General features: G+C 44.4%; 1 protein-coding gene across 1 annotated transcript in view; it reads left to right on the forward strand.

The window, feature by feature from the left end:
* The window catches only part of LOC143419084 (zinc finger BED domain-containing protein 4-like), a 30739-nt gene extending 17383 nt beyond the window's left edge, over positions 1–13356 (forward strand). Inside the window, exons 3-6 of the mRNA XM_076885355.1 lie at positions 2704–2840; positions 2987–3457; positions 3564–4003; positions 13038–13356. Of these exons, the coding sequence (XP_076741470.1) occupies positions 2704–2840; positions 2987–3457; positions 3564–4003; positions 13038–13356 (1367 nt within the window). The remainder of the gene's footprint in view (positions 1–2703; positions 2841–2986; positions 3458–3563; positions 4004–13037) is intronic.
* The last annotated feature ends 1105 nt before the right edge of the window (positions 13357–14461 follow it).

Here is a 14461-nt window from a genome sequence, read left to right on the forward strand (position 1 = left end):
GGAGAGAGTTGGAGACAGTTTGGAGAGAGTTAGAGACAGTTTGGAGAGAGTTGGAGACAGTTTGGAGAGAGTTAGAGACAGTTTGGAGAGAGTTGGAGACAGTTTGGAGAGAGTTAGAGACAGTTTGGAGAGAGCGAGAGACAGTTTGGAGAGAGTTGGAGACAGTTTGGAGAGAGCGAGAGACAGTTTGGAGAGAGCGAGAGACAGTTTGGAGAGAGTTGGAGACAGTTTGGAGAGAGTTAGAGACAGTTTGGAGAGAGTTGGAGACAGTTTGGAGAGAGCGAGAGACAGTTTGGAGAGAGTTAGAGACAGTTTGGAGAGAGCGAGAGACAGTTTGGAGAGAGTTAGAGACAGTTTGGAGAGAGTTGGAGACAGTTTGGAGAGAGTTGGAGACAGTTTGGAGAGAGTTAGAGACAGTTTGGAGAGAGTTAGAGACAGTTTGGAGAGAGCTGGAGACAGTTTGGAGAGAGTTGGAGACAGTTTGGAGAGAGCGAGAGACAGTTTGGAGAGAGTTAGAGACAGTTTGGAGAGAGCGAGAGACAGTTTGGAGAGAGTTAGAGACAGTTTGGAGAGAGCGAGAGACAGTTTGGAGAGAGTTGGAGACAGTTTGGAGAGAGCGAGAGACAGTTTGGAGAGAGTTAGAGACAGTTTGGAGAGAGCGAGAGACAGTTTGGAGAGAGTTAGAGACAGTTTGGAGAGAGCGAGAGACAGTTTGGAGAGAGTTGGAGACAGTTTGGAGAGAGCGAGAGACAGTTTGGAGAGAGTTAGAGACAGTTTGGAGAGAGCGAGAGACAGTTTGGAGAGAGTTAGAGACAGTTTGGAGAGAGTTGGAGACAGTTTGGAGAGAGTTGGAGACAGTTTGGAGAGAGCGAGAGACAGTTTGGAGAGAGTTAGAGACAGTTTGGAGAGAGTTGGAGACAGTTTGGAGAGAGTTGGAGACAGTTTGGAGAGAGCGAGAGACAGTTTGGAGAGAGTTGGAGACAGTTTGGAGAGAGCGAGAGACAGTTTGGAGAGAGTTGGAGACAGTTTGGAGAGAGCGAGAGACAGTTTGGAGAGAGCGAGAGACAGTTTGGAGAGAGTTGGAGACAGTTTGGAGAGAGCGAGAGACAGTTTGGAGAGAGTTAGAGACAGTTTGGAGAGAGCGAGAGACAGTTTGGAGAGAGTTAGAGACAGTTTGGAGAGAGTTGGAGACAGTTTGGAGAGAGTTGGAGACAGTTTGGAGAGAGTTAGAGACAGTTTGGAGAGAGTTGGAGACAGTTTGGAGAGAGCGAGAGACAGTTTGGAGAGAGTTAGAGACAGTTTGGAGAGAGTTGGAGACAGTTTGGAGAGAGTTGGAGACAGTTTGGAGAGAGTTAGAGACAGTTTGGAGAGAGTTGGAGACAGTTTGGAGAGAGTTAGAGACAGTTTGGAGAGAGTTGGAGACAGTTTGGAGAGAGTTAGAGACAGTTTGGAGAGAGCGAGAGACAGTTTGGAGAGAGTTGGAGACAGTTTGGAGAGAGCGAGAGACAGTTTGGAGAGAGCGAGAGACAGTTTGGAGAGAGTTGGAGACAGTTTGGAGAGAGCGAGAGACAGTTTGGAGAGAGTTAGAGACAGTTTGGAGAGAGCGAGAGACAGTTTGGAGAGAGTTAGAGACAGTTTGGAGAGAGTTGGAGACAGTTTGGAGAGAGTTGGAGACAGTTTGGAGAGAGTTAGAGACAGTTTGGAGAGAGTTGGAGACAGTTTGGAGAGAGCGAGAGACAGTTTGGAGAGAGTTAGAGACAGTTTGGAGAGAGTTGGAGACAGTTTGGAGAGAGTTGGAGACAGTTTGGAGAGAGTTAGAGACAGTTTGGAGAGAGTTGGAGACAGTTTGGAGAGAGTTAGAGACAGTTTGGAGAGAGTTGGAGACAGTTTGGAGAGAGTTAGAGACAGTTTGGAGAGAGCGAGAGACAGTTTGGAGAGAGTTGGAGACAGTTTGGAGAGAGCGAGAGACAGTTTGGAGAGAGCGAGAGACAGTTTGGAGAGAGTTAGAGACAGTTTGGAGAGAGTTAGAGACAGTTTGGAGAGAGTTGGAGACAGTTTGGAGAGAGCGAGAGACAGTTTGGAGAGAGTTAGAGACAGTTTGGAGAGAGCGAGAGACAGTTTGGAGAGAGTTGGAGACAGTTTGGAGAGAGTTGGAGACAGTTTGGAGAGAGCGAGAGACAGTTTGGAGAGAGTTGGAGACAGTTTGGAGAGAGTTAGAGACAGTTTGGAGAGAGCGAGAGACAGTTTGGAGAGAGTTGGAGACAGTTTGGAGAGAGTTTGGAGGTTTAGGAGAGTGAGGAGAAAAAGACAGGAGAGAATGGAGCCAGATACGAAGAGAAGGATGTCCTCCCCTGTGTGGGAACATTTTGAGCTCATATCTCCCAACAAGGTATGTAAATTTCCACAGAAGATGTATTTTCATAATACTGATGGTGCAATAAAACCTATGTTAAGCTGTCTGTACTTTTGTACAAGGTGAGGTGTTTGCTATGTGCCAGGGAGCTGGGATATAACAACAACACCTCATCCATGGTTAGGCACTACAGAGCTTTGCATGAGAATAAGGGGAACACCGATTGTGGAGCAAGACCAGGTGAGCCAACATGCTGTAATGTTACTAAATGATATAACAATATCATACAATGCAATAAGTGACGTGTGTGATATTTATATTTGTGCTTTGTTTTTATTGTCTTTCCTCAGCAGAGCAATCTCAAATAGATGAAGACCTGGTTAGCATGGTGATTGAGGACTCCCAGCCATTTAGCATTGTGGAGGACAGCGGATTTAAAAGATTTGTTAAATCATTAAATCCTAGCTATGTTCTCCCCACTAAAAAGGTCATAAAAGCAGTGAACATTTAGTTTCTACAGAGTAAAATGTGAACAGGCAGGACTGAGGCTCAAAGCCTCAGTGTGTAGCTACACTACACACTGCTTCACAGCCACGTCGTACTTGTGAACAAAATGTTTTTACTTTCCTTTAGGCCCTGAAAGTCATGGTGGAGGCCAGGTACCAGGAGATGAAGGAGAAAGCTAAGGCCAGCATTGAGAAGGCAGCAGCTGTGAGTCTGACATCAGATATGTGGACCTCCATCAACACAGAGGCCTATCTTGCAGTCACCTGCCATTTTGTTGATGAGTCCAGCACATTAAACACCGTTGTTTTAGGAGTGCAATATTTTCCTAATGCACACACTGCAGAAAACATTGCACAAGTGAAAGGCACACTCATGGCAGAATGGGCAATTACTGACAAAGTCACATGCCTAGTAACAGATGGGGCTGCCAATATGGGGGCTTGTGCAAGGGAGCTAAGACTTAAACATGCCATATGCATAGCTCACACCCTGAACTTAGTGGTGAAGAAGGCCCTTGACCAGACCCCTGAGCTCTCTGACATCCGAGCCAAGTCCAGGAAGATCGTGGGATATTTCAGGAGCAGTACCTCTGCAAAGGTAAGTTCTTAAGTGGCTTAATTACAGTTTCTTTAATTCTACTTATGTGTATAGTTCTGCTCCCTTGACAATCTAATGTATGCTTTTTCAAATTGTATTTTGTAAGGAGAGGCTTTCAGTCGTGCAGGAACAACTAAGGAAGCCTCAACACAAACTACTACAGGAGGTGGAAACCCGCTGGAACAGCACTTACAATATGCTGCAAAGACTTTTCGAGCAAAGGGAGCCAGTGGGTGCTGCTTTGGCAAGTCTCACAACAGACATCCCACCTATGTCATCTGAGGAATTTGGTATAATTTCAGAGTGTCTGGTTGTCCTAGCACCATTTAACGATGCAACCACTGAGCTCTCTCAGGAAAAAAGGGTGTCTGGGTCAAAGGTCATACCTTTGCTCACTATGCTGAATCATTGCCTCAATGAACAAATGGTAGAACCACCATCCATTGGATCTTCTCTGGCTCAGAAGCTGAGGATGCTATTGAGAGAGAAGCTAGATAAAATACAGACCATGAGCATTATGTTCCTTGCGACACTGCTGGACCCAAGGTTCAGAAAACTCGGGTTTCTCAGCCCTGCAAGAGCTAGCGAAGCAGAAAAAAGACTGAAAGTAGAATGTGCTTCCGTAATGAGGGCCTCCACCACCTCTTCCTCCGCACCACCACCACAGCCATCAACGTCACAATCTGTTGAGGCTGTTTCCCACGGTACCATTGTTATTGCATTTTAGTTGCATTTATATAAACTGAATGTTGGGTTTTCCACTGTATCTATTATTGTATGATCTACTGTACAATATAAAGCGCCTTGAGGCGACTGTTGTTGTTATTTGGCGCTATAGAAATAACATTGAATTGGAAATTGAATTGGTAGTATCTCATAAGACTCTCCTTTTTGTTTAGGTAACAACCTGTGGCGTCGCCTGGATGAGAGTGTCAGGCAGACACAGACACAAAATGTGACAGCAGACGCAAATATTGAGGTCCAACAGTACATGATGGAGCCAAATATTGGAAGGCTGGAGGACCCCCTTAAATACTGGGGGAGACAGAAATATGTCTACCCTCACTTATATAAGTTAGCACTGACATACCTGTGTACCCCTGCCTCATCTGTGCCCTGTGAGCGAGTGTTTTCAAAGGCAGGGGAAATATTGTCCAAAAAAAGAAATCGCCTACGACCTGCCACAGTGGAGAAACTGTTGTTTTTAAATAAAAACCAATGATGTGTCCCCTAAACACTAATCACTGTCCTTGCCTCAATGTTACAAAAGCACAACCACTGTCCACACCTCACCTCACAGTAAATGATCATTTCCATCTTAGGCATTTCCAAATGATCATTTTCCATACTGCCATGACTACAATATACATGTTTTACACACTCCTTTTGTTGTTGACATTTACAGGCTGTGTGCAAAATGCCACACTCTTCAAATTCATGCCAACTAATATTTTTACGTCCAGTAGGTGTCCTACTAGAGCAAATGAAGCTTCATGAAGCTTCGCGTTGGGGTGAACCAATTGGATGAAAAGCTTCAGTGCTTCATGGGGCTTCATCTGCCATCACTACAATTTTGAGACTGTTGCATCCCTCTGCAAGATATCTCACTATTTTTGACTTTTCTGAGCCTGTCAAGTCCTTCTTTTGACCCATTTTGCCAAAGGAAAGGACGTTGCCTAATAATTCTGCACACCTGATATAGGGTGTTGATGTCATTAGACCACACCCCTTCTCATTACAGAGATGCACATCACCTAATATGCTTAATTGGTAGTAGGCTTTCAAGCCTATACAGCTTGGAGTAAGACAACATGCATGAAGAGGATGATGTGGACAAAATACTCATTTGCCTGATAATTCTGCACTCCCTGTATGTGATCCATCAAACCCAGAACCTTTAACACCGAATCACATACTAACCATGAAGTCCACAATCATCTCTCCACCTCCAGGAATGTTTGTGAAAGAAGATCTTTATCTTGTAAGAGGTGGCGTCGTGTTCACCTACTTGCCAACACTTTCTGGACGAGGTGGAAAAAGGAGTATTTGTTAAATCTTCAAGGCAGACAGAAGTGGACCAAAGAGCACAGAAATGCTAAGATCAATGATGTTGTCCTCCTGAAGGATGAGATAACTCTTCGCAACCAGTGGAAGTTGGCAAGGATCATTGAAGTGTACCCTGGAAACGATGGAAGAGTAAGGAAGGTGAAATTGCTGCTGAGTGATCCAACCCTGGATAGAGCAGGGAAACGTACGTCCAAACCTGTGCACCTGGAAAGACCCATTCAAAAAGACAGTCATTCTGATTGAAGCCGAAGAAGATTCTCCACCGCACTCTGCTTAAAAGATAAGTCATAATAGTTCATTCAAAAGCAGTTCATTAGTTCATAGGCAATACTTTATTTTTCAAAATCACAAGTGATTGGTGGGAGTGTAACGGTGTTTTGCATTTTGTTTGTTGAGCTGTATGTCCAGAGTTTGCTCTTTTCCACCCTCTGGTGGTGAAGTATAGAGGGTCCAGTTGTTTGCAGTTTGGGTCTCCACCCTGTCACTTTATGGTAGTGCACATGGTGTCTGCATGCTGCTCCACACATGGAGAAAATATTGTTCAAAGAGAAGAGATAAGTGAGAAAGAAGGCCATAAAGGACTATTTAGCCCCTCCTGGATGACAGCTCACGAGGTTTGTGTATTTTAAATGTTTTATTTTCTGTATTTAAGGACTTTTGATTGATTGATACTAAGTACAAGAGCACATTTTAATGTGATGTTTTTCTTTTATTGTTTTGTCCATGAGCAGTTCTCACGGGTTGTCAAGACCAGAATAAACCCTGTTTTATAACTCTACATTGTGCCTACGTCAATCCTTGAGGGTGCTACAAATCTAAATGTTAAATCTAAATGTTACAGGAAATTATATATTTAGCTAACATGCAAATTTATTGTACGGCTCAACAGAAATACCAAAATAAAAGCTTTACGAAAACCTCCTGTGCAAAAGTGTGCCGGTAGTGGTCACATTGTGTCTGCTCTCCAATGATCGTCACTTCTCACCGCCATGAGCTGCTTCACTTCTTGCCTACGAGCATGTCCAGCGATTTGGCTGGACATGTGCTGCAGCGATTGTGAAGTCGAGACTGCAGCTGCCGAGAGTCCACTACTGCTGAACCTTTGGATGGCCGACAAAACGGATCTTCCGATGTTTTCAGCTAAGTCGCTGGAGGTGCTGGTAACTCACAGTTTTAAATGTAACCTAAGACCAACTCTTTCCTGGAAAATTTTGAAGTTGCTTGGGGTGAACCGCCTTGAAACTGTACCCTAATGTGTAAAACATGACATTTCCTGTTCACACTACATACTGCTGTGACCACAGTCAAATATGGCAGTTTCTAATGTGTTCAAAAGTGTGTGGTCCAGATTGGACAATCTATGTGTAAATGAGAGAAAATAAAATATTAATGGCCCAGGCAGACTGGCCAAATATGAAGCAGATCCAATAATATCCCTTGCACGTCCCCATATCACCAAGCATACTGTGGCCGATCTGTGCCAAACATCTCCTATGCCCACCCGGTGGTGATGGAGAATAACACCTGACCAAATGTAACACTGATGTATATCATGTGTGGAACCACAAGTAAAAATTTCATCTAGATTGGATGATGATTATAATCTAGTGCACATTTCCTGTTCCCACTAGGCACTAGACACCAACTGTTGCATTTCTGCCTTCACACTGTGAGTCCTCTGGGCTTATAAACGCAGCAGATACAATAAGGCCTTTGCATGTGTGCACGGGCCCTGATAAAAGGAATAGATACAATAGGGCCTTTGCACATTTTCTGCCCTAATAATAATAATGATAACAGTGTGTGAATGTGAGAGTGAATGAATAGTGGAATTGTAAAGCACTCTGAGGGCCTCGAAAAGCGCTATATAAATGCAATCCATTATTATTATTATTATTATTATTATTATTATTATTATTATTAATAATAATAATAATAATAATAATAATAATAATGAACAGAGCAATTACAAAAGGCCCAGTGACAAACAATGACAGTCACAAAAAATAAAACAATAAGCTTTAAGAGAAGACCATATGTAGGACCTTTATGTAAGACTGCTTTCTTCCATTTGTGCAACATCTCTAAAGTTAGAAATATCCTGTCTCAGAGTGACGCTGAAAAACTAGTTCATGCATTTATTACTTCCAGGCTGGACGACTGTAATTCATGATTATCAGGAAGTCCTAAAAACTCACTGAAAAGCCTTCAGCTGATCCAAAATGCTGCAGCAAGAGTCCTGACAGGGACTAGAAAGAGAGAGCAGATTTCTCCTGTTTTGGCTTCCTGTTAAATCCAGAATTCAAAATCCAGCTCCTCACATACAAGGTCTTAAATAATCAGGCCCCATCTTATCTTAATGACCTTGTAGTACCATATCACCCTATTAGAGCACTTCGCTCTCGCTCTGCAGGCCTACTTGTTGTTCCTAGAGTATTTAAAAGTAGAATGGGAGGCAGAGCCTTCAGTTTTCAGGCCCCTCTTCTGTGGAACCAGCTTCCAGTTTGGATTCGGGAGACAGACACTATCTCTACTTTCAAGATTAGGCTTCAAACTTTCCTTTTTGCTAAAGCATATAGTTAGGGCTGGACCAGGTGACCCTGAATCCTCCCTTAGTTATGCTGCAATAGACGTAGGCTGCCGGGGGATTCCCATGATGCATTGAGTTTTTCTTCTCACAATGTGTGAGTGAGAAATGTGTGAGACCGCACTTAATCATACTGTGTTGAACAGCATGTCTTTATCCTGTCTTCCTTCTCTCACCCCAACCGGTCGCAGCAGATGGCTCCGCCCCTCCCTGAGCCTGGTTCTGTCGGAGGTTTCTTCCTGTTAAAAAGGGTTTTTTCCTTCCCACTGTCGCCAAAGTGCTTGCTCATAGGGGGTCATATGATCATTGTTTTTTCTCTGTATGTATTATTGTAGGGTCGACCTTACAACATAAAGCGCATTGAGGCGACTGTTGTTGTGATTTGGCGCTGTGTAAATAAAATTGGATTGAATTGAATTGAAGACCTCACAAGCAACTACAAAAAGGAAGTCATCAGTCACCTGCAACAACTTGAAAAGGAAAACATCATTGACCTTCCTACATACCACCGACTATACCCAGGGTATGCTATACCCTACATATATATAGACTTACAAGCCACATTGAAGGTCCCACTCAGACCCATTGTTAGCAGTATAAATTCAGCCACCTACAACATTTCCAAGCACCTCGCCACCATCCTGGCACCCCTTGTGGGGAACGCACCCCATCACATCAAAAACTCAACTGACTTCACCAACAAGGTCCAGAGACGTACACTGGATCCACATTAAACTATAGTGTCCTTTGATATGATCTCAGTCTTCACTAGAGATGGACCGATCCGATATTACGTATCGGTATCGGTCCGATACTGATCTAAATTACTGGATCGGATATCGGAGAAAAATAAAAAATGTAATCCGATCCATTAAATATCACGAAAGCACCTCACAAAACTTGCAACACGCCGTAACTCACCTCAGAACGTTAGCACGTCGGAGCAGTATGCATCACGTGATAGAGCGGCTGTGGCATGCGGGACCTGTCGGTGGTCTGGATAGCATGTGGAGCTTCGCTAGCAACCCGGCATTTCATCTCCGACAAAGTTATCCCCGAGAGAAGTAAAGCAAGTGTGTAAGTCCATCTCTGAATGTTTGTAAAGCATTCCTGCGTTAAGCTTAACAAACGATATATGGAGCGACTGCCTCTTCTTGCTGCTACTTCAATCATGAAACTGCTTAACGATCAGCTGATCGGCTTTTCTGTCGCGAGTCCGTGTCTCTAGTTTGCTTTTGGCCCACTTTGCACCAGAAAGAGGAAACCATCGGCTGAACAACAGCAGCACGTTTAAGCTTGATCAGCTGTTGTTAGAATTTATTTATTATTACTTTCTACTCCAGGATCTTTTCTACGTAGCTGACGCTGGTAACTGTGCAGGGGCGGATCTAGCAAAGTTTAGCCAGGGGGGCCGATAGGGCATTAACAGGGAAAAGGGGGCACAAAGACATACTTTTCTTTCTTATTCTCATTTAAAATGTCTAGCTTTTAATAAATAATTATCTGACACCCAAAGTTTTAATTTGATGTAAAATGAATAGAAGTCCATTACTGTATATAGTGACTATTAAGTCTAATATATATACCCTAGTAAGCTATAGTACTTTTTCCTTTGGGAAGGTAGCATCTGTGCAGTCTGCAATTTTGTTGAAGAAAGATGTTGAATCTATTTAATATTTCTTGAAAAATAATTGATTTCTGTGCATTTTTTTCCCCCTGCATCAAATTAAGGTTGATTACGTCGATTAAGCATCATGAGGTGGAGCGTGAGGGGTGGTTCCCTATTTTTTATTTATTTATTTTTGTTGTTGCTGGGAGTTGGAACCCTATTAGTTAGGTTGCTTAATATTTATGCTAAGTACTCTTTAAAATACCAGAATAGGGAGGATGTTGCAGGTTTAAGTTTATTAGATTGATCAGTATTGCTGAACTATGAAATATTTTTTTTTGCATACAGGTATAACAGAATAGCTTTAGTGTAGTTGTTGTTTTAAACTTGAGTATGAACTTATACAAAATGCAGCAAGATATTTTAAAAAAAAACAGTTTTGTTGATTAAAAAACACTATATCGGATTCATATCGGTATCGGCAGATATCCAAATTTATGATATCGGTATCGGACATAAAAAAGTGGTATCGTGCCATCTCTAGTCTTCACTCTGCATACCTAAAATATAGGCAGTGGAGACTTTCAGAAAACAACTACAGCAAGCAACGACTACCCTTAGAAAACATATTTTAAATACTAGAGTAGGGTCTCTATAGACAAAAACATGGATGTGCCATGGGCTCCCCAGTGTCACTTATTGTAGGACAGCACCTAGCTGCTGGTACAGATGACATCTGGGTCATACATACCCAAATCAAATCAAATCACTTTTATTGTCACATCACATGTGCAGGTACATTGGTACAGTACATGTGAGTGAAATTCTTGTGTGCGAGCTTCACAAGCAACAGAGTTGTGCAAAATACAATAATGTAAACAAGCAAAATACAAGAATGGCTACATCTGAAACTAATAAATATATGTACAATATATAATAGTATATGCATTTCTGGATGTGTATACTAAATATTTTTCTACGTGTGTGTGTGTGTGTGTGTGTGTGTGTGTGTGTGTGTACACATATTTTACAAATTAAATAGAGTAAACAATAAATAGAATATATAAAATATACATAGTTGAATATGTGCAAAACAGTGGCATTACTGTACAGTATGGAGTGCATAATGTTGAAGTTCCAGTAGTGAAGCTGAGGTGTCTATGACGTGTTCAGCAGTCTGATGGCCTGATGGAAGAAGCTGTCTCTCAGTCTGCTGGTACGGGACCGGATGCTGCAGAACCTCCTTCCTGATGGAAGCAGTCTGAACAGTTTATGGCTGGGGTGACTGGAGTCCTTGATGATCCTCCCCGCTTTCCTCAGGCAGCGCTTCCTGTAGATGTCTTGGAGGGAGGGAAGCTCACCTCCAATTATCCGTTCAGAGCACCGCACTACTCGCTGGAGAGCTTTGCAGTTGTAGGCGGTGCTGTTGCCATACCAGGTGGTGATGCATCCAGTGAGGATGCTCTCAATGGCACAGTGATAGAAGGTCCTGAGGATGCGGGGGCTCATGCCGAATCTTTTCAGTCTCCTGAGAAAGAAGAGGCGCTGCTGCGCCTTCTTCACTGTTTTGTTTGTGTGTACTGACCACGTAAGATCCTCAGCCAGATGTACTCCAAGGAACCGGAAGCTGCTCACTCTCTCCACAGCAGCGCCGTTGATGGTGATGGGGGTGTGTACTTCTCTGCACCTCCGGAAGTCCACTATCAACTCCTTTGTCTTTGCGACGTTGAGGGTGAGATGGTTGTCTTGACACCAGTGGGTCAGGGCGCTGACCTCCTCCCTGTAGGCCGTCTCATCACCATTGGTGATAAGACCCACCACTGTAGTGTCGTCCGCAAACTTCACAATGATGTTGGAGTTGTTAGTGGCCGTGCAGTCGTAGGTGTAGAGTGAGTACAGGAGAGGGCTCAGTACACACCCCTGTGGAGCACCAGTGTTCAGTGTGACGGGGGATGAGGTGATGCTGCCCAGTCTGACCACTTGGCGTCTGTCAGACAGGAAGCTAAGGATCCAGCTGCAGAGGGAGCTGCTCAGTCCTAGATCCTGCAGTTTCCTGTCCAGCTTCGAGGGAACGATGGTATTGAATGCTGAGCTGTAATCTACAAACAGCATTCTCACATACGTGTCTCTCTTCTCCAGGTGTGACAGGGCAGTGTGTAGTGTCAGGGCTATGGCATCATCAGTGGACCTGTTGTGGCGGTATGCGAACTGTACTACAAAGGAGAATACTTTGCCATTTTGGGACTGCACTATGTATAATGAGAAGAATGAAAACCTCAGTACTGAAGTTTACCAGGAGCCCCCACACACAGACCAGTACCTACTCTTTGACTCCCACCACCCTCTGAAAAACAAAGTTGGCATAATCAGGATCCTGCAACACCGGGGAGAAAACATTCCCCCTGAGCCAGAAGATAAAAAAAAGGAACACACACATGTAAAGAAAGCTCTTAAAATATGTGGTTAGCACAATTGGGCTTTCATGAAATCAGAAAACTGTCTATCCCCCTCCCTTGCTTCTCACCAATTTGCTTACAGAGCAAATCGGTTCACAGAGGATGTCATCACCCTTCATAGAGCACTGAGCCATCTGGAGAACAGGAAGTGCTACGCGAGGATGCTTTTTGTGGACTGCTCAGTGTTCAACACCATAATCCCAGACATCCTCACCACCAAACTGGACCACCTTCAGATACACCCTGCAACCTGCTCCTGGATCAAAGATTTCCTCACATTTTGGCCTCGGTTTTTCCGACTTGGCTCCACCTCTCCTCTGCACTGTCACTCAGCACCAGCTCCCCAAAGAGTTGTGTTCTCAGCCCTCTACTGTATGCCCTGTTCACATATGACTGTATACCAACTGTGGTGTGGCTTGCGGTGCTGTGCTGTGCAAGGAAGGCAGACGCACCTGCACGGCATCCGCAATCATGCCCTGCCGACTTAAGTATTGTACTGGGTCCTGTGTTTGGGGTTTGGTTGCGTTGAGCTTGCAGCGGGAGAGCTGCAGCTCTGTGTGTGCTAATAAAGTATGCTGCAAAGCACGAACATGCACCCGGGTCTGCAGTGGGTTTCTTACACCAACCTACACAACCAATGTAATCTCAGGTATGCCAATGACACCACAGTGGTTATGCTCGTCTCTGATGGAGATGAAACGGGGAACAGGGAGAGAATTTGTCCCACTGGTGTTTAGAAAATAACCTGAAGTTGAACATCCTTAAAACAAAAACACTCTAAATAGACTTCAGGAGGCACAGACAGGTCCATGACCCTCTCATTATGAATGGAGAACGTGTGGAATCTCTCTCCACCTTCAGGTTTCTGGGCACCCACTTTTCGGCTGATCTCACCTGGACCCACAACACCAATGCTCTGGTAAAGAAGACCCAGCACTGGCTGCACGTTCAACTTGTCCATAGGAAGAATAACCTGGAGCAGAAACTACTGCCCAATGGTCGGCGCCTAAGGTCGGTCAAGTCCCACTACTTCCCCTGGGCCATTTGGAGTGTCAACCCAAACTATCCTCCCATACCCCAGCTCCACCCACCAATTGGTGCCATGGCCTTTATCACTCAGGCTATTCCGACCAAGTCTTTTCTTTGCACTACCTCCGACCACTTTGCAACTATTTTGTAGGGCGATCGTGGCTCAAGAGTTGGGAGTTCCCCTTGTAATCGGAAGGTTGCCAGTTCGAGCCCTGGCTTGAACAGTCTCGGTCGTTGTGTCCTTGGGCAAGACACTTCACCCGTTGCCTACTGGTGGTGGTCAGAGGGCCCGGTGGCGCCAGTGTCCGGCAGCCTCGCCTCTGTCAGTGCGCCCCAGGGTGGCTGTGGCTACAATGTAGCTGCCATCACCAGTGTGTGGATGGGTGGATGACTGGATGTGTAAAGCGCTTTGGGGTCCTTAGGGACTAGTAAAGTGCTATATAAATACAGGCCATTTTCCAACGTGTGCCTTACTCTTATTTTGTATATGTCCCTGTTGATTGTTTACATTTCTCCTGTCCTATTGTTTGCTATTTATATTTTATTCTGGCACAGTTGGTGTGGAGCACTTACAATGTTGTTGTGCTTTGGGAGTATGGGCTGTCTGGCCCACTGTGCGGGCCATTCAATCCTTGCATTAGCTTAGCCACATAGCCGGCAATAATCGGACTCATTTCCGGTGGGTGATGGACTTTGTCAGGGTTGCCCTTTGTCACCGATTCTGTTTATAATTTTTACAGACAGAATTTCTAGGCGTAGCCAAGTAGCTGGAGGCTTTCACTTGGGTGGTCTCAGAATCTCATCTCTGCTTTTCGCAGATGATGTGGTCCTGTTGGCTTCATCGGGTGATGGCCTCCAGCTCGCTTTGGACCGGTTCACAGTTGAGTGTGAAGCAAGGCAAGGCAAGTTTATTTGTATAGCACAATTCAACAACAAGGTGATTCAAAGTGCTTTACAGAGTGGGTGGGAATGAGAATCAACACTCCCAATCAGAGGCCATGGTCCTCAGCTGGAAAAGGGTGGAGTGCCCACTCTGTGTCAGGGATTAATTCCTGCCCCAAGTGGAGGGGTTTAAGTATCTCAGGGTCTTGTTCACGGGTAATGGGAGAAGGGAGTAGTAGATTGACAGACAGATTGGTGCTGCAGCTGCATGGATGCAGACGATGTCATGTTGAAGAGAGAAAAAACTAAGTATTGAACACATCATCAATTTTCTAAGTAAATATATTTCTAAGGGTGTTACTGACATGAAATTC

Source organism: Maylandia zebra, linkage group LG6, assembly GCF_041146795.1.
Source record: "Maylandia zebra isolate NMK-2024a linkage group LG6, Mzebra_GT3a, whole genome shotgun sequence".
Taxonomy (NCBI): Eukaryota; Metazoa; Chordata; class Actinopteri; order Cichliformes; family Cichlidae; genus Maylandia; species Maylandia zebra.